Below are 21,603 nucleotides of genomic sequence, written 5' to 3'. Positions count from 1 at the left end.
TACTTTACACCAATTTGTGAAATTAAATTTAAAGTATACAAAGTAAGTATCAAAAAGTATTTTAAGGTAGTATTAAAAATATCATCGAGTTAAAGGAGCCAAAATCTTATTATTGAACAGTTGTTAAAATTGCTCATGCTCTTCAACTACTAGAAGATTGTGTTTCTTGTATGATTAACAGGCATATTAGTAATATAGTGGACGTTTTGATTTGACACAATAGAGAAAGATAAGATAAGATAACCTTTATTAGTCCCACACGTGGGAAATTTGTTTTGTCACAGCAGGAAGTGGACAGTGCAAAAGTTATGAGGCAAAAATTAGAATACAATAAGAATAAATACAGTACACAACTGTACAGAATAGAATAAAATAAAATACTATATACAGTAGAATAAAATAAAATAAATATACAATAAGATAAAAATAGAATACAAATACAAATACTATATACAACTGAGTAAAAATACAACGATGACAGAAAGGATTATTGCACTTGGTATTATTGCATATGTATGGATGTGTGTGCTTGATCAGTTAAAGTCTTTATTATGGAGTCTGACAGCAGTGGGGAGGAAAGACCTGCGAAATCTCTCCGTCCCACACCGTGGGTGCCGCAGTCTCCCACTGAAGGAGCTGCTCAGTGCTGTCACAGTCTGCTGCATGGGGTGGGAGATGTTGTCCAACAGGGATGACAGCTTAGCCGCCGTTCTCCTGTCACTCACCACCTCCACTGGGTCCAGAGGGCATCCTAGAACAGAGCTGGCCCTTCGGATCACCCTGTTCAGTCTCTTCCTGTCCCCAGCAGAGATGCTGCCGCCCCAGCAGACCACACCATAAAAGATAGCAGAAGCCACAACAGAGTCATAGAAGGTCTTCAGGAGTGGGCCCTCCACTCCAAACGACCTGAGTCTCCGCAGCAGGTACAGCCTGCTCTGCCCTTTCCTGTAGAGGGCGTCTGAGTTATGAGTCCAGTCCAGTCTATTGTTCAGATGAACACCAAGGTACCTGTAGCTGTCCACAGCCTCAATGTCCATACCTTGGATGTTCAGTGGTTGCAGTGGAGAATGCTTGTGCCTGCGGAAGTCTACCACCAGTTCCTTGGTTTTACTGGCGTTGATCTGGAGGTAGTTCAGCTGGCACCAGTCCACAAAGTCTTGGGTCAGACCTCTGTACTCCTTGTCGTCCCCATTAGTGATGAGGCCGACTATTGCAGAGTCATCAGAGAACTTCTGCAGGAAGCACTGGGTGGAATTGTGGGAGAAGTCTGCAGTGTAGATGGTGAAGAGGAACGGAGCCAGAACCGTTCCCTGTGGGGCCCCCGTACTGCAGACGACCCTGTCCGACACACAGCCCTGAGTCCTCACATACTGTGGTCGGTCAGTGAGGTAGTCCAGGATCCAGGTAGTGAGGTGATGGTCCACTCCAGAGTTCACCAGCTTGTCCTTTAGAACCGAGGGAAGAATGGTGTTGAAGGCACTGGAGAAATCAAAGAACATGATTCTCACAGTGCTTCCAGCGGTCTCCAGGTGAGCGAGGGAACGATGTAGGAGGTGAATGACGGCATCATCCGCTCCAATGCCAGGCTGGTAGGCAAACTGAAGTGGGTCCAGTGATGAGCTGTATTAACGACGGCTCCGTTTAATTAGGTGACCCAGTGAGCCATGACAGTGAAAAAACAAAGTGAGTGCTCCCCAAAGGGAAAGACAATGTGACAAGTCCAAATTTGTTGAGTAAAAAGTTGAGAGAGATCAGCAAAAATATGAATTCTAATAATTGATCATTCAAATAGCATATTTAAACAATTAGAGATGAAGCCAGTGGTTTTGACAGTGGCACTGCCACTTGAATGAAATTATGAAATCCTTTTGATAATTCTTTACCAGAATTATCATAGAAGTATGCAAAAAAAAAATCTAAATAACAACTGAAGTGGAAAAGTACATGAACAATAACCTTTGTGCCACAGCCAACACTGTTACCTTAGTAACAGCTCCCAACCACAACCCACCACAACCGGTTGCAGCAGATGGCTCCGCCCCTCCCTGAGCCTGGTTCTGCTGAAGGTTTCTTCCTGTTAAAAGGGATTTTTTCCTTCCCACTGTCACCAAAGTGCTTGCTCATAGAGGGTCATATGATTCTTGGGTTTTCTCTGTATGTATTATTGCAGGATCTACCTTGAAATATAAAGCGCCGTGAGTCGACTGTTGTTGTGATTTGGGGCTATATAAATACAACTGAATTGGACTGAATTACATTGAATTAAATTGAATTGAATTGAATAGTAGGCCTCAGATTAAAATATCAACAACATACGATTCAAGGGAATGATACAAACAGTATAAACACTAAATGTATAATTTGATCATTAAAAGGCTGGTGAAAAATTAAAGCATGAACAGAAAGATTTGAACCATTGAGCTCTACACTGAAGAAATCACTTTGGCTGGGAACCCTTTGCTGTAGTCTTTTCATGAGAGGGAAGGCTCACTGCAGATCCAAGCTGTTCTGTGTGATCGCTTTGTTTTCATGTGGTCTTTTCCAGGGTGATTAGGAAAGTGAACACCTATGGGAGATTTGGCTAATGTGTTATGTGGGATTGATTGTCCTGCATAGGCAACCACAGAGAGGCGGGATTGCTGGAACTGACAAGGGTACAGAAGCATCCTTTCTTTCCACATGTAGTCTGATGGCAGTGATGTTTAGCGTAGGTAGAATGCTGATTTGTGGAAAAGTTGGCTTAAACAGGAAAAGGAACGACAGTGAGAGGAGAAAAAGGTGACACGCTAACACTTAGGGTGTTTTCACACCTGTGCTGGTTCGTCCCCCTTGGTGCGGTTTGCTTTTGCAGATGTGTTCATCTATTCATCTCTGTGTTCAATCAGCGCTTTGTGCCATTTTGTGTCTCCATCAGTTTGCCCTCCTTTTATTCTTGGTTTCCTGTTTTTTTGGGCCAGCCTTTCGGGCTTTTCTTAGCAGCGTAATTAAAGCTTGCTTTTTGTTGCTAGACCTGACTCATTTTGACACACACACACATAACATCCCCTTTCTTTATAACCATACCATTTCCAGTGATGGTTTCATAAAAGTCATGCAGTCAGAACTATGATGCAGGATTTTATTTCTGTGTGGGGAAAAATCTTTTTGGGCTGGTCTGCATTATAATCCTACCCTGTATATATAATACTGACAGCAACAAAACTCACAAAAGCAAAATTACCTCACGTGTCACATTCACTGGTTGTGAGCCACCTCCAGGTCTGTCTTTTTGTTGGCACCACTGTCTCCAAACCATTCATCATACCAGGTCTCACGATTCACTTTTGCTGCTCTCCTTATGCCACAAATCACCCTGGAGGGTGATCCTGAAGACCAGCAGCACCGGATCTGCACGAGAATTTAATTCTTTATGATGTGCACAGATTTTAGGGTGAATGATCCTTCCTGAAGCGAACCGCCCCATTCCCGTTTTGGGACCAGCAGTAGGAATAAACTGGCTTGTGGCCTTCCCGTGGCTGGGTTTGAGTGTTTGCACCATTTAATGAGCTGCAACCACCAGAAAAATACTACAAGATTGCTTCACAAGTCATTTGTTGCACCAAAGTTATTCTGCACTTTTCATTTTTTTGGCCTCTGATTCTTTTAAATATGTTGAGCAATATTTGAGGTTTATTTTGATGTAGGTACATGAAAACTGTATCAAATTCATCATATCTTCAGCTTAATGACAAAAACTTGTGGTTTAAAAAGTGATTTTTTTAAGGTGTTTAAAAAAAGTTTTGAGAGCAGGTCAATAAGAATAAAAAGAAAAAACTCTCACCTATAATCTGCCAGTTTCAAATACTGTCTGCATTAGAATTGTTTTTTCTATATACTATATGTTATATTTATGCATGTGAATAATACTGACATAAATCTGGATTAAAACAAATATGTATCAATGAAATATTTAACAATATTTACATTTTTTCTCCTAGCCACTTAAAATGCTCAAGGTTGATGAGTCAACGAAGCACCACTCACCATTGTGACTAAATAATCTGTGCATGCTCATGCTCTTTTCTTTATGGTAGAGCTCTGACCTCAGTTCAGAATGCTTGAGGTAGAGAAGAAGAGCATGATGTGGAAATAAGGGAGAAAAGAACTGTGGTGGAGGAGGCAGGTGAAAAACAGAAAAAGATAGAAAGAATAAGATGGAACAGTGTGTTTCTCCTTCCACTCAGCCCTGTGTGGTTCTACATGTGTGCTCACTCGTGTTGTTCTAGTCCTGTGGTGTTGACTGACTGATTTTCTTTTCCAATTATATATTGACTAGATCGAAATCACAGTCTATAAATCATTCAAGGTTTAGTGGGTTCCACAAATAATACTCTGAATTAATTCTGAATTATGTTTTTGATGATCTCTCCCAAATGCAGGTTGTCCTTTTGAAATGTGATGTAAAAAATGTATGCATTTTCACGTCAACATGTGGGACACTTTTTTTTCTTTTAAATGTTTTGAGCTAGGGCACTGCTTCCACTGAAACTCCTCACTGATACTAGTTCTTATCACCAGCGATGATTCTCCACACTCTTTGAAAATGAAGCTTTTGTCTCTTCTCTATGGCCAAGTTTAAGGTCTGGGGTGAAGTATTGAGAATGGGACTGCTGGGGAGCAGCAGCAGTTCCTGCTTAGGTAGCTGTCCACACCACCTACAAATAAGCAGCAGATGGGTGGATAGACTAGCATAGTGCCACTAGAGAAGCTGAAGATGAACTCAGGACATTTTAGCTTGCTCTTGAACTAAGATTTGATCTTATGTCTCCCACAGATGCACTCCCTGCGCCTCCTCAGCCAGAATGAGCCCTACAAGATATTCCTTAGTATGAGCGACAACACCCGGCCCACCCAGCCTTTGCTTCAACGCTGCATCCGTACCAATATCAACTTTAGCAAGCAGGGCCGTGACTGCCCCAACAACCGTGCCCTTCGTCCACAATACAGAGGTAACTCACAGGGTACAGAAAAAGGGAGCGGTGGTTTTGTTTCTGCATGAAGAAAATGCCAAGTATGATTGTGCTTCTCCTTTTCAGCCTCTTAAGCTAATCAAGGCAGCTATTACAAGCTTGTGCCAAGACTGGGGATATATTTAGGTCGCTTAGGTCATTGAAGCTCATCAGGCCCCACTCATTCCCTTTTCTGGGAAACCTTTTAAACCTGTGGATCATGGGTAGTAATAGAGGGATAATATTTCACAACAGATATTAAGTTATTGCTGTGACATTTATAAAGTTGCACATAGATAATCTAGACACATTTCAGCCAGTGTAGTGTACTGAAATGAAGAATAACCTACTATAAAAACAGCGTACTATATAAACAACATACTATAAAAGCAGCAATGATGGCTTAATTTGTTATAAGCTTAAACATCATGATAAAAAATGAGGATCTGCATGATTTCTGTGGTCGTTGGTGCTTTTCACAGGGGGATACATTAATTAATGTAGTGAAAACAATCCCATTAAATGTGATAATTAGTTACATGATAAAGTGGTGGCACAACAAATTACAACAGGGTGTTGTACTGTAGCAAAATATCCAAGACAGCAGTGCACCTGCACTTTTTTATTCTTATTATCTGAGTCCAAAGCACACATGCAGTGCATAATATGCGCTGGTCTGTTTATACACATTAGTTTGAGAAAGTCAGGCAGTGCTTTGTGAGAATATAAACAATAGGTAAAAAAACAGGAGCAAAAAGAAAGGACATCAAAATTAATGTGTATGTGTGAAAAAGTGCAAATGTGTTGTCTTTACCAATGTAACACTGGAAGCGTTAAATTAAATTAGAACTGGTCCAACCAAGAAATATACACCAAACTTGGAAGTGTGTCCTTGGATCCTTCAGGAATAATAACAGCTGACAGCTTCTCTTTTTTATGAATCCAGTGAAGTTCACGATATCCTCCACAACTAAAACCAATGTCATGTTCTCTACTACCCCTTTGATATTGGCCTGTTGGAATATAGAACCGAAACACTCAAGGTCAAAGAGCAAAAGAACACAAACAGCCAGATTGTAGGCACAGAGTAAAAAAACACAAAACAGTAGACCAGCAGACTGAATAAGCACATATAGAGAAATGCCAGGTGGGATATGATCACATTCATTTAACTTTTATAAGTATTTTTTTTTTCATTTACATTGAATGTCAGAAGTTTCCTTTGAACAAGTCTGCCCCCCCTTTTTTGTCAAAAAGTGATCAACTCCCAAACTACATGTAAACCAAAGCATCTCTGAAATGAGGTCAAATAATGGGCATCAGTCTCCAAGAGAAACTCCTGAAAGTATTTTCTATCAGATTAAATGGGTTCCATCTTGAATTTGACATCATCTTAACTGTGAATCGTGTGGGTATTTGATTTTTCCTTAATCACTCCCTAGTAGGGATGGGTATCGTTTAGGTTTTATCCGATACCGGTGCCAAACCGGTACTTTTGAAACGGTGCCGGTGCTCAAACCGGTGCTTAAAGAATGGAGAACACAAAATTGGTCCAAAAACCTCTCATGTTCAGCTGGTTTTTGTAAAAAGATAACAATGTTAGCCTTTTCTGCAGCTATGGGGCATATATGGTATCACTCTTGGCTGGAAGCAGTGCTTGAAAACTTTATCCAAAAACCTCTCATGTTTAACTGTTTCCCTCTTTTTCTTTGGTCATTTTAGCCTTTTTGGCCAGGGTGAAGGGAGTATCTGCCATCAAACAAGAAGACAGCCGCATGTAGCTATGATGATGTTTGCTATTTCACCTTACATGTATTAATGTAATAACGTGGTTAGCCTACTCAACGTAAATTACACACGAACCACATTAAGTTACTCACGCAGAGAAGAACGGCTGCTGCTGCCATCATCATCCTCATCATTTCTGCTACACTGGCAGGGCTAGGGGCCAGGACTCTCCTCTTCGTGTTTTTGGGGATGTTGCTAACTCTGGGTCTGATAACAGGCAACCCACGCGCAGTAGATGTGCTCGGTGTGAGGTCTCGCAGCAAGCTATCAAATACAGCGCATTTCTTGGCTTTTAAAAAAAAACGCTATGCGTCGCCAGGTGTTTCATCGGATTTGAGGTGTTACCTCCTTTGACAGTATCACAGTATCAGCTTAAAGCACTTGTTGCAGGCTGCTGAGTTTGCATATTTTGCTGTGAAGTACAGCCAGACTTTTGACCGCTTCGCCTTGGGCATTTTTAATCTGTAGCTCTGCTCTAACAGAACGTACGTACCTGGACCCGCCTACTATCCTCGGAAACGTAAAATGATTGGCTAGAAGTGTATCACAGCTCCGGAAAAAAAAGCACCGAAATAAAGCACCGAAATGTGCGCTGCTTTTCGGTCTGGTTACTACCGTTTATGTCAGAACCGGTGCCATCATGGCACCGGACACCGGTACCCATCCCTACTCCCTAGAGGAGCTTTTAGAAATTCCAACAGTGTTAGTCCAACCAGTGGAAGCGATTGGATTGTTGAGATACCTTTGAGGAGATGGGTGCTCAAAAATAAAAAGAGGAGGACAAATGAAGCTTTTATAGTGGATTAAATCTTTGTTGAATTCATGGTTATATTCACAGCAGCTTTCTGTCGGTCATTTTTTAAGAAATGTCTGTAATGTCTCTGCGATTTATCAAGAATAAACTTTCTTGATTGCCCAATAAAGAAGCGCTGACAACCTTTCCTCTCCAGCAAATGCTGTCAGATGTGATTTTTCTCCACACTTTAGTCTGACAAAAGATGGACACCAGAAATTCTCCATGTCTAATCATCTGCCTGCCTTTTCTTTTCAGTGTTACAGAACTGGGCTTCACAGTTAGGAATTCCTGTGTTAGAGGTCTATTTCCCAGTTCTCCGGGCCCATCTGGCCATGTGGAAGGATTATAAGATTTCCCAGATGGAATTCTGCTCTCCTTTAATTAATTTTGTCCAAAAGAAAGATGGTACGCTTCAGTGCTTTAATGCTCTCACAAAGTAGAGAAAATATGATCAACAGTAGCCTCAGCAAAATTCAACTGGCAATTTTATACGCTGCAGCCAGGTCCTTGTCTTTCTCTGGCAATGCATTTGAAGCAATTGAAGTCCCTTGGAAGACTGTTTAGGTGATCTCCAGAAACCAGAAACACTCAGAATGGCTGCTCTTTGTTTTGGGGGTATGTGGGAATATAGTATTTTTTTAGACTTGCCAGGTTGCCAGTAATTGCTATCAAACAAGACAAAATATCTCAGTTTCTGTGCTTTTTTTTTTCAACTCAAGGTTAAACTTCAAAAACGGTCTCCAATGATCTTTTATTAAATGCGTTCCACTTCCACTGTGTGAGACTGAGGCACTTGGCTCCTAAATTTTTAGTGAACCACTTCTCCACCAGTTTACCCCCTAGTGTTTTCCAGCTGTGGTGGCTCCTGTATTTATCATCATCAAAAAAATACAAAACAAAAAACAAATGCGTAAATGAAAAAAAAAAGGTTTTAGTACACTATCACTTCTTCTAAGTGTTCTTCTGCTTGCCACAGAAATGCCAGTACTACCAGGATCCAGTATTATCACGTTATTAGGATAAATTGCTTTGTGTGAGAGGACAGGGCTGCATCAGTGAAGTGCTGTAGTGAAGAAGGCTCACTCTGGCTTTAGTCTTTGTTTTCTGACCTTTGGTTCCTTACAAACTTTTTCCTCCCAAGCATCAGGCATGCATCAGTGTTATTTTCTAGTCTGAATCTGGTTTTCTGGTAATGGTTGTTTACGTGGATGTCCCTTTTGGTTGAAAAGTGAAATGTTAAAAATGGTCTTTTTCAAGCCATTATAACCTAATTTCCGCAGAATTTTAACTTTAATCGTTGAACTAAATTGCAACACAGTTCAGATCTCTAACAAGGTCATCGTAAAAGCCTTTTTCCCCACAAACTTTTGTTCAGTGGGGTTTTTTGTCTTCTTTTTTGCTTTGCAGCTTTCATTTCTACTCTTTATTTGAAAAGCACTTATAATTTACTACAACATCTTTTTTCTTTTTTGATAAATATAATTATAAAGCCATAGTAAGTAATGATATAAAAAATCAACTAATGCATAATACAGACTTTTTTCAATGCAACAACTGTTCATGTGTTATTCTTATTTGGTCAGGGACCCAGTGTCACTCTAAAGCTATTTTTACATTTTTTTTAAAGCTTATCATATTTGATACATGTGTTTTTGTGAGTTTTTGAGACTTCTATATCATCAGCATGACCTTTTTTTTACCCTCAAAAAATGATATAAATTGCATGACACATTTTTAATGACTAAATTGCAAAAATATGGCTAATGTAGCAAATTTGATACAAATTAAAACTCATATATGCAGATTAGAATTTGATATATTTTATATATATATATTGTCTAAAGGTTCAACAAACAGTCTATTGTCAAAAAATTTTTGACAATAGACTGTTTCTGGCAATTATTTGATGGTTTAGGTTTTAAAGGATTAACCTCTGCACTCTGAGATACTTTTGCTTTGAGTGACCTGAAAGGAAAGTAAATGAAATATTATTATTAAGAGGAAATAAGTTGCATCTAAACATGCTAAGAGACACAGCACCAGCAGTTTGGTAATCCCTATTAGATACACAGCTCTGGGACTCCACATACCGACACTGAAGCTGACTTTCTAAAATTCAAGAGCACGGGGCAAGTCATCTAGGAACTCATGCTCAAGCTTTCCCACCTCAAACAGCCTTCATGTTAAAGAATTAATCCAAAACAAAACTGACAATCTAAAATTTTAGATACGTCAAAAGGCAAACTCGAATTCAAAAAAAGGAACATTATACCTACAGCACAGATGTGGCTTTATTGATTAGTTGCATGATTCTGGTCTCACACAGAAGACCTTGAAGTCATAATCTGAATTATGAATCTGAATTATTCAGGCAGTTAGCAGTTTACAAGCAGACTTTCCAGGCGTTGGTTGCATTAGGTGTGAATGTTAAAAAACACTTAGAAAAAAGTGCTTGGCTGAACGAGCCATGTTGTATAAAGTGCTTTGAGTGCTTGTGTAGAAAAGTGCTAGAAAAGTTGTTGCTGGTTGGCAGATTTCATTGACACACCAACATCTCTGACAGGAAAATCCATGCAAGCCTCTGCCTTTAGGTTTGTCCCTTTAGTGTTAAGTCCAACTCTGAATGGCTCAAAAGGAATAAAATATAAATTTTGCAGTGGAATAGTCATGGCGCTGAGATGCTGTGGTGGGACCTGAAAAGAACAGTTCACGTTTGCAGCTGTTGTTATTGAACGAAGGTCAGGAGAGGCAGTACTTTGGTGATTCGGTATTGGAAAACCTTTTCATCAGTTCAGCATTTTATTTAGTTTTTAAATCAGGAGATCTTAGCTTTATGTTAGAAATATGGTATCTAACCAGATTCTTACTCTGGATGGCATTACCTTGGCCTCCAGTAACACTGTGAGGAACCTTGGAGTCATTTTTGACCAGAACATGTCCTTCAACGCACATATTAAACAAATATGTAAGACTGCTTTTTTCCATTTGCGCAACATCTCTAAAAGTAGAAATATCCTGTCTCAGAGTGATGCTGAAAAACTAGTTCATGCATTTATTACTTCCAGGCTGGACGACTGTAATTCATTATTATCAGGATGTCCAAAAAACTCCCTGAAAAGCCTTCAGCTAATCCAAAATGCTGCAGCAAGAGTCCTGACAGGGACTAGAAAGAGAGAGCAGATTTCTCCTGTTTTGGCTTCCCTTCATTGGCTTCCTGTTAAATCCAGAATTGAATTCAAAATCCTGCTCCTCACATACAAGGTCTTAAATAATCAGGCCCCATCTTATCTTAATGACCTTGTAGTACCATATCACCCTATTAGAGCACTTCGCTCTCGCTCTGCAGGCCTACTTGTTGTTCCTAGAGTATTTAAAAGTAGAATGGGAGGCAGAGCCTTCAGTTTTCAGGCCCCTCTTCTGTGGAACCAGCTTCCAGTTTGGATTCGGGAGACAGACACTATCTCTACTTTCAAGATTAGGCTTAAAACTTTCCTTTTTGCTAAAGCATATAGTTAGGGCTGGACCAGGTGACCCTGAATCCTCCCTTAGTTATGCTGCAATAGACGTAGGCTGCCGGGGGATTCCCATGATGCATTGAGTTTTTCCTTTCCAGTCACCTTTCTCACTCACTATGTATTAATAGACCTCTCTGCATTGAATCATATCTGTTATTAACCTCTGTCTCGCTTCCACAGCATGTCTTATCCTTTCTTCCTTCTCTCACCCCAACCGGTCGCAGCAGATGGCCGCCCCTCCCTGAGCCTGGTTCTGCCGGAGGTTTCTTCCTGTTAAAAGGGAGTTTTTCCTTCCCACTGTCGCCAAAGTGCTTGTTCATAGGGGGTCATATGATTGTTGGGTTTTTCTCTGTACCTATTATTGTGTGATCTACTGTACAATACAAAGCACCCTGAGGCGACTTTTGTTGTGATTTGGCGCTAGATAAATAAAATTGAATTGAATTGAAATGTTACATTTCATTTCAAAATCTAACTGTTTAGTATAAGATCCAAAGAGAAAATGAAAATGATTTAAATGCATTTACCTTGCACTGTAGCGACAGAAAAACTGGCTTTCAGTTGGAGTAAAAGCTTTGCGTAGAGTTTGATATCCTTCCTTGAAAGATGAGGTTAACATGCTCTGCGCCGTGAATACTGCAGCTTCTGAAATAAACTATGTAGAAGCCCTGACCTGTACTTGCAGTTGCTAATTCTAAAAGCTATCAAATATTATCTCTTTCTCTTTAGAAAATATAAAGTCAGGTGATCCAGTAACAGGCAAGAAGGCTGAGATGACATTGCAAAAAAAAAAAAAGCTTCTGTACTTTCTTCAACATCCAGTGAAAGTATAGAAACACAGTGCACTCTGCCAATGAGAGGATCCTGGTGGGAAATAAACGCATGGATTTTGCTTTTGGCAGGAGTTATCTCTTTTTCTCCTCCACAGACTAATTCACTTTGAAATTCCCTCTTTCAGTTAACTGCACTTACTCATACCCACTGATTTCCTCCCTGCACTTTATATCTTTTTAGTACTATCTTGTTCCCCCCTTTTTTCATTAATAGCAGCTAGGTTTTTAGGCTGACATCTGCTTGACGCACCAAGCAGCTGTCAGCGATTGCCTTTTGCTGATGAAAAGGTTTATGTTGTTTTGCAACTCGCATTAAAAAAGTTACATTTGATTAGAATCTATGGCCTTTTGCCAACCAGCATGTACATCTATCCCAAAGTGAAAATAAAAATACCTTTCCCCACTCATACCCCACTTATACCAGTTTTACATTTCGCTTGATTTTTCATGTGCTCAGACTACAATTATATTATTATAGATTTTTTTTTAAAATCTATCATGCAGTAAAATCAGAAACGTGTTTTATGTCATCCATATTTATTCTGTAACATGACAAAATGCACTCCAGCCAAGAAGAGCAAGCAATTCTGAAATTCTACATCATATGGCTCTAACAGAGCCCTGATCTTAACATCATGGAGTCAGTCTAAGATAACAGAAAAGAGAAGAGACAAGATGCATTGAGACAGCTTTAGCAGGATTTTTGAGGTGATAGAAAATGTAGCTGGCAATCCACTGGAAACCTGTGAGGAGTATATTCAGCACTCCAGGGGACTTTTGTTTAGTTGTGTCTGTTTACTGTCCTTGTTACAAAGTTAATTTGAATATGCATAGCTCAGCACAAGTATAGAATATATACAGTATTCATTTGGCTTTAGTGGTTTTCATGCTAATCAGGGCGAACCAAAACATTGCTTGAAACTGCAACATAGTAACGCAAACTAACACAAACGCTAAATACCTTTGATCAACTGCAACTGCAAATAAGTGAGAAATTCAACTGTGCAGTTCAAGTAACCTTTGAATTTGATTGGTCAGTTTTGTAAATTGGACTTATAGAAAAATGACGGATGTTTTAAAGCATTGGTGAGAGGTGCAACTTTTAAAAGAAAGCAGTTTGCGTGACATTAATTGGATTATTAAACAGTTTATCTCCTAAATGTAATTTAGCAGATTAATAGGCTTTTTCTCCTTTTTATCTCCACACAACTCACTTGGGTTGGACTGATGGATGTGCCCACTTGAACCTGGTTCTCTTGTTTCCGATAACAGGGGATTCTTCCTTTCCACTGTCTCCAAGTGGCTGCTCGCAGAAGACTGATTGTTGATGGTCCTATATTGTCTGGTTTTTACCTAAGACTATATACCACCTTGGGAAGACTGTTAGTGGAACTCTGTACACTCTACAAATAAAATTGAGCTGAATTGTAACCGGGTGATTTGTAGGAGGATAGGGGGTTGTCATGTCAGATGTATTACAAAGGTGGGGAGATAGTTTTGTGCATGAGATTTCTTTTCTCAACAATCAATAAGCATATACTGTTATAGTCCTCTTCCTGACACAACAAGGTGCCGCAAACATTCCTCAGACATTTTGGTCCATGTTAACATGACAGCAACACCCTTGTTGCAGATTTGTTGGCTGTTGGGATGTAGTTGCAAAAATCACATTTTAAATTGTACTCTATGGAACTGAGGACTTAGTAAATGTGGAGCCTATTTGAGTACAGCCAGTTCATTATTATTCTGAAGAAAGGCAAAAGTCATGTTTTTGACTTTATTGTTATCTTGCTAAAAGCAGCTATCAGAGGATCGGTACACTGCGGCCGATGGGAGAGGGATGGTACAGCCTGGTCTTCAGGCAGTTTGTGAAATAGTCACAATAAATGAATCTTCTCGTGTTCATGGACACGAATTGTTAAGTGTTTTTTGTTTGTGTCAGTGAACATGAATTTGTGAGTAATGCTTTTCATTAGGAAATATATTTTGTTTGAGGAACTACACTTGCAGAAAAAGCAGGGAGGTGTCACCATGGCAACCAGGACAACAGTATTTGAAAAGATATGGCAAGCAGTGCATTTTAACCCAAATCATCATACTGTTCTAAGCCCAACTCAGTAATTTTTAATGTTTAAATTTGATGCAACAAGACATTTGTAATCATTTATTTAAAAGTCATGCTAAATATGTGTAGAAAAAAACTGTGATGTGCACGAGTCAGACTTGGGTCACTGAAAGTCCAGATAACTTCTAGCTGTGGACTTGGACATAGCGGGCTGATAAAAGTTTGTGTTCAGGGATACAAAATGCAAATTTGTGTTGAAGAGAATTTAAAGAAATTTGTGTCCGACAACATGAATCAATAGATTAAAGGTCATAGATCGATGTATTGATTCAGCAACATGAATTAATAGGTTAAAGGTCATGACTGCATCATGGACGGGTGTGAGACTGGGTTGGTCAACAACAATAGGTAAGCTGTGATGTTTAGACAGTAATGTATAAATAACACTGTAAACTGTCGAATCATTACCTTATAAAATAGGGCAGCTGTATTGATTTGATGCTATATAAATAAAACTGAATTGAACTGAAATAATGTGCCTAGCAGCATGGATCTGTGCTTTCATGCCGAAATGTTTTCAAACGTTGCCAAATTCTGACACTACCTATTAAATGTTACCGCAGAAATCTGGACTCTTTGTTTTTGAAATATTCTGTATTGTAATTCTAGGGAGGCTGTGCAAATTAAGTCTTGTTTTCCTTTTCTAAGCTGGCAGGAGTGACTCCTGGCCTGGTCTTTTGCTACTGTAATCCATTTGCTCCAAGGTTCAATGTGTGGTGAATGTGAGTTCAGAGATGCTCTATTGCATACTTGATTGTAATGAGGGTTTTTTGAGTTACTGTTGCAGAAGCAGTAACTCTGCAACAGGTTGTGGAACCAGTTTAGAACTGTTACGCTTTCACATAGGCCCAAGAAGGTTTGATATCATCATTTTAAAACTCCCTTTTGTATTTACTCAGACTATCTTTTGTTTGATGATCCGAAACACATAAATGAGAAATATGCAAAAATAATAAATTCCGGTTTTCCTTCTCTCCTCTTCTCCAGTGAACCAGTGGCTCCTGAAATAGAGGTGAAGCTGCAGTACCACAGCTGGAGAGGCAGGAATCACTGGCACCCTTTTCCCACTGCCGAACCAAACTGAGAAGAACAAATGGGACATGCAGTCAATAAAAAGCACAAAAGCTGCACATCACTAAAGACAGCTTAAGCAAACTGATATTAGCTCAGCTCAAATGACAAAGCTCTAACTGCTACGCTGGCCTCCTACTCATCCACTGTCTAACAATACTCATCAGGGGCCTGCAACGATGGTACAAATCAATACAAAGTGTGAAATAGACCATAAGGACTCTGATGTCTACTGTGTACTGTCTGTTTATTTGTTTTGTGACGTCACGACGATTGAAGTTGCAATGATCCAAACATTTTATGGCTAATTTATAGATGTGTGGATGCAGCTAAAAATGCCAGTTCCTGGGGTTTGGCTGTGATAATCACTTATCAAATCTGGTACAGAAAGCAATTATAAAAAAAACCCTCATTGATTCACCAGAGGAACTGTTGCATTTCTAACATGTCTGTGTAAGTTTTCAGTCATCCAGGTCATGGTAGTCTAAGGAGCTTGGTCTTGAAGACATGTCACCTCTCATCCAACAAGCTTCTTCAGTTCATTTTACATTCCCAATGATGATCGATACCCCTGCCATTAAAGAAACCCTCAGCTTTGTTATGATGAGACAGAATAACATGCCTATCCTGATATCAAATAATGATTAAAGATGATCATTTTGAAAAGAGAATTCAGAACTTGTGAAATGAGGTTACATAGCTAAAGGGAGGTAGAAGCTGGATCTCTGACAGTTTACAGACCTGAACAGATGGAGCCACTGGAGATTGGAAAGAGATAGGTCACTCAATTTGCATGATTTTGAAAATGTTCACTCGTCTTCATGGTATTTAATTAAAAAGCGGAGTCAGAGTTCATCTCACATCAAGTCCCTGCTTTTCACAGCGATGTATTAAGAGCTGACCTTCCTTCCATTACTCCAAGAGCAAACAGACTGTTTTCACCAAAGTTTATTCTGCAAAGAGTACCCTCTGCAAATTAACCATTTAGTAATCCCTGCATTAAATAGAAGCTCTTCAATCAGCCTAGCAACTGTAATGAGATATGTCAGGCCTGTCTGGCTTTGGATTTGTCCCCCACCCAAAATGATGTAGAAGGAGTGTGGGGGAGAAAACAAAACAAAACAACAAAAGGTTTTTCTTGTACAGTTGTAACTGAAGTAAAAGCACCACTTTGCAGTCATTGTAATTAGGATTTGGGGAAAGAACAAAGTGATTCGAGAAGTATGCAGTTGTGGATCTAAAGAAAACATTTGGAAGGGTACCAAGAGAGGAACTCTGGCACTGCATTATGGAGTCAGGAGTGGCAAAGAAGTATGTAAGTCTGGTACTGGACAGCAGGACAGTGGTAAGGTGTTGGGTAGGAGTCACAGATTGGTGTGGCTGGAATTACATTAGGGATCAGTTCTGAGTCTCTTCCATTTCACAGTGGAGATAGACAGACAGGTTGACAGATGAGGTAAGGCCAGTCAAGTGTCCATGAACTGTGACATTTTCAGACTACCTGATCTATAGTGAGAGTAAGGAGCAGGTGGAAGGGAGTCTGGACAGGTGGAGGTATGCTTTGGTGAGGAGAAGAGAAGTAAGATGGAATATGTGTGTGAAGGAGAGGGAGACAGATGGAAAGGTAAACAGCCAAGAAGCAGAGACAAGGAGGTTAGATGTGCTTAAATACCCAGGCTCAGCCATCTAAAGCAATGAGCAGTACACAAGAGAGGTGAAGAAGAGTAGATGGAAACGAGCGTATTGGGTGATTTATGAGCAGGGATGGCTTACATGATGCTAGTGAGATGTGCTATGATGTATGGTTAGGAGACAGTCGCACTAGCTAAAAGACAGGAGGCCGAGCTGGAGGTGGTAGTGCTGAAGATGTTAAGGTTTTCATTTCGAGTGAGAAGAATAAACAGGATTAGAAATGAGGACATCAAAGGGAAAGCTCAGGTTGAGTTGTTTGGAAACAAAATTAAAGAGACAAGGCTGAGAGGTTTGGACATGTGCAGAGGAGGGACGGTGGGTATATTGCACAACAGATGTTGAATATGGAGATTCCAGGCAGGAGGGATAGAGGGAGACCACAGAGTTGATTCATGGATATAGTAAACGAGGACATGCACACAGATGGTGTGACAGAAGAGGATGCTAGAGATAGAGTGAGACGGAGGGAGATGATCTGCTGTGATGACTCCTAAAGGGAGCAGCTAAAAGGAGAACAAAGAACAGCGTGATGATGTTGGAAAAACACTAAATCAGTGTAGTAAAAACACTGAGAAGAGATGAATGGGTCAAAAAATATATTAGTCTTGAACACGGGACAAAGCTGATAGTCGGCGTTAACCGTGACACCAAAGGTTCATTCTTGTTATTCAAGTACCTAGCTTACTAATGCTGCTGTAACAGTACAAAAAATGCTATTTCCTTATTTTCTTCACCAATAATCAGGATAGTGACTATTTGACTTGAATTTGTAAGCATTGTATCACTTTAACAGTATGTGGGGATTTTGATATTTAAGTTAAAAAGTCCCACATTCACATCATTAAACGACTCAATGTGGCAACTGTCAGTATTCTGGTGCCATTTCACTTAAGATTTCCCGCAGTCTTTATCAAAATCTTAACTAAAAACATGAATGATACTGTACAGAACCAGTCTGAAGAGTACTGAGTGAGTGATGATAATTTTTTCTTAAATATACAGTATTTTTTTTTTCCAATCCATGAAAAAAATCTGTCACATTTTATGGCATAATTATATTTAACTGTCGTTACATTTCCTGTCATTCCCTTTTTTGCCAGGTCAGATATATCAGAAAAAGACAAGTTTCCCAGCTATAATTATCACATTTGACATTTATTTTCAGACGATGGCAGTTATTGCAACTCCAATATTATTTAAACACAGTATTAGCTTTGACCTTTTTGCAAATCATTTTACAAAATACCTTAAATACAGAAAGTTGGTAATGCTAAATACTGGATTTCAAAGGTTTTCAACCAGCATGTTTTACGGTAAACATAAGTTGATGCTACCTACCTAATAAAGTTGTTAGGCTGTAACCATTACAGCCAACTAATCTGCATTTCTCAAAATGAAAAGTAGTTATTGTAATTTGTTTATGTGCCACGAGAGAAATGAAAACAAACATAACTGGGCGGTTGGGGTTAGTTGGAGAAGAAAGGGTCAAATTTATCCAGAGTAACACAGAGAGACACAACAAGATTACATTTCTCCACATTCAGCATTTCTGCCAGTGAAATCATGTTGTTGATAATTATTATCAAGTGTAAATGACATTACTGATCTTGTTGTTATTAAAGTGGGAAAGTGCGACCGTCTCCAATAATATATTCAAAATGCAGACACTAATGTCTGAAATATTCAATTTTCTCTGTGGCATTTTCTTATAAACAAATTTGTTTAATTATTATTTTTTATTTGATTTGTGTTTTTACATTTAAGCTTTTCAGATGTTTCCATCCTTCTCAAGATGCAGATAGCTGATTCTTCAAGCACCACCTGTAGATCAGTACAATTGTGTGACAACACTGGCAGGACTGAATATCATATTGTAACAACAATATGATAAAACTAGAACAAAGTCACTGAACAGCTGCTCTATAAATAAAACACCACAGAATAATAAGGTACCAACAACTGTTTATATTAAAGATCTTCATGGGTTCAAGGCCTGATCAAAACCATCAAATCAAAAAGACTTTCTTTGTTTCATTCAGGTTTAACATGCATTGATGGTTGTAGATCTTAAAATTGTTGGATAAAGATTCCCATCATAGAGACAATTTATGTAATGGTTTCCCATCATGGATTGTCACTAACCGAACTGGTCAACTTGTGGGATTGTTTTTTTATTTTTACCTTTCAGTCTGCTGTGATGTTGTATCTCATGAAAAAAAACTGACTCTTTATGTTTGTTTAGTTTTAATATGTAACTGTAATGAAAAAAAAAAGAACTATGATGAGCTATGGGAGCTATGTGCTACAACCACTGGAAAAGGAATTTACAATTATAAAAGCTATATTTCATTTGAGGTAACTTGAAATTATACTCATGTATGTTGAATGTAAATATGAGTTTTGTTTAAGATGGATTACAGTGGAGATTATTACCTTTTTGGACAAAATAAATGCTATTGTTTTATGTTTAAAGATTGTGGAACTCATATAATTAATTAGTTCATCTATTTTGAAATTAGTAGAAGCTTCATTGAGTGTCTTTGTCATAAACTACTAACAGTGTAACAAAGCGTTTAATGAGAATGAGCAGCGGTGACTGTCTGGATTTAATAGGAAATGAAAACAGGCATAGAGAATAGTAAGATCCAGACTGTTTGAATGATGCTGAAAAATATACACAGTGAGTTTACACAGTCTAGAACCTTTGTGGGAACAACATTTAAAGGTTTCCAGAGTCTGTTCTGCTGGAAATTGCAGGGCAAACTAAAAGCAGGGACTATGGAAAACAACAATAATGTGATAAATAATGTACTTTCCTGTAAACATGCATGCTCCAGGCACTTTATTAGGTACAGTGCACTTTGCTAATACTCTGTTGGAATCTCGTTTGCCTTCAGAACTGACTTAATTCTGTTATACATAGATTTAACAATGCAGTATTATGCAGTAGATGCAGATTTGTATGATGCACATCGATGATGCAAATCACCTGTTACGCTGCATCCCAAAGGTATCTTATTACACCAAGATCTGGTGACTGTGGAGGGCATTGGAAAACAGCAAAGTGCATTTTCATGTTCAAAAAAGCAGTGACATGGTGTTTATATGCTCACTGTTGTCATAAAGGGATGGACATGGTAAGCAATGATATTCAGGTAGGCTTTGGTATTTAAATGATGCTCAGCTGAGTGGCACAAGTGTAACAAGAACCTCCCTCCCCACTGCTCTACCCCGTACCACCACCACTGCCACCACCAAGGAGTGACCCTTTATCTGGTCTTTTGCTACTATAGCACATTTGCTTTAACATGTGGTGAGTTCAGAGATGAGGTTCTCTGCATGCCTTGGTTGTAACAAGCAGTTATTTCAGTTACCATTGCCTTCTTATTACCAACTATTAAATGAACTGGCACTCGCTGGATATTTTCTGTGTTGCTTAATAGTTTCTGTAAACTCTTTAGATAGCTATGTTGGAAACGCCCAGCAGATTTTTTGCAAATACTGAGACAAGCTGAACCAACAACCATGCCAAAGTTCAAAGTTGCTAAAATCCCCTTTGTTCCCCATTTTGATGTTTGGTTCACAGGAGGTCTTCTTGACCAAGTCCATATGCATAAATGAATTGAGTTGCTGCCACGTGATTGGTCATCATTTTTGTTTTGTTTATTTGTCTTAAATAAAGTGTTGTAGTCTCACAGAAGGTTATTAGACTTCTTGGCTGGGAAGCGTTTAGTGTTTAAGGTTTAATTCTTTGATTGCCCTTATACAAGTACAGTACAAAAAAAGTACACTACTACAACTAATAATAATAATAATAAATGAATTCAATTATTCAAAGTTATAAAAGTTGTTGGTTAAATCCAACAAGCTTGCTGCTGTTATTTTTTTTTACAGTTATTTTGCTGTCTACCATTTTCTGTTAAGTTATCACCCCAGCACAGCTTGTGTGTAACAGCTAGCACTCCCAGTTTAAAAGTTTGTCGTATGTTTTTCGGAGCATTGAGAATGAATGACTACTGGCTTTCAACATGGCAGTCATTCCTGATCAGGGTCATGAAGTGGATATTTAAAGGAATAAAATGAAGAATGTCAACCCAAGCGAGGTGGTTGTAAGTGGGTCTTCCAGGATGCCAGTGACTTAAAATATACTGTGAAGGTAACAAAGTAGCGACTAAAAAAGAAGCACATTAATATTATGGAGTGGCCTGGGCAGTTTCCAGACCTTGAAGCTATAGAAAGTCCATGAAGGGAGCCAAAACTTTCTGTAAAGATGAGTGACCCAAAATCACTCTTGAGATGTGTGCAGACCTGAAGAACTGCTACAAGAACGGTCTGCATGTCTTCATCAAGTGCTAAGTGCTAAGAAATTGGGGATAAAGAGTGGGGAAGACATGCAGTAAAGGGCTACAGGCCAGACTCGTACCCAGCTAACTGCAGCACCTCTAATTTATGTTTTACCTGGGAATCAAATGCTAATCTCATTACATTACACACAAATAAATTCATAATTTGTGTTTTTTCTGGAACTTTGGTTGATATAAGGGTAGTATGCATGTTGGATTTGGAGGGGGGGAGGGGGGTGTTTTGAGTTTTGTTCGAAAAAGAATGACTTCATATCAGAAAAAAAAATCACATATGCAGGACACCTTAAAATAGTTTTTTAATTAAGCAGCAAGGCAGAACAAAATCCGGGCGGTATCAAGACACGAGAACTAAACCCCAATTCAACCAGACCCAGAACTGATCCGGAATTAAAACAGGACTACAACAGTTCAAAATCAGGACTACTGAGGAC

At 39.1% G+C, this 21,603-nt stretch overlaps 1 protein-coding gene across 1 annotated transcript in view; it reads left to right on the top strand.

Annotated features, from left to right (window-relative positions):
• LOC146710708 (carbonic anhydrase-related protein 10-like) overlaps nt 1-19,280 on the top strand; it is a 145,422-nt gene extending 126,142 nt beyond the window's left edge. Inside the window, exons 8-9 of the mRNA XM_085453303.1 lie at nt 4,814-4,988; nt 15,033-19,280. Of these exons, the coding sequence (XP_085309429.1) occupies nt 4,814-4,988; nt 15,033-15,055 (198 nt within the window). The 3' untranslated portion in view covers nt 15,056-19,280. The remainder of the gene's footprint in view (nt 1-4,813; nt 4,989-15,032) is intronic.
• The last annotated feature ends 2,323 nt before the right edge of the window (nt 19,281-21,603 follow it).

Source organism: Copadichromis virginalis, linkage group LG4 (genome assembly GCF_057382275.1).
Source record: "Copadichromis virginalis isolate Kocher_CV1m ecotype Utaka linkage group LG4, C_Virginalis_male_GT1.1, whole genome shotgun sequence".
Taxonomy (NCBI): domain Eukaryota; kingdom Metazoa; phylum Chordata; class Actinopteri; order Cichliformes; family Cichlidae; genus Copadichromis; species Copadichromis virginalis.
The sequence above is the reverse complement of the archived record's forward strand: the minus strand, read 5'-3'. Positions and strand labels throughout refer to the sequence as shown.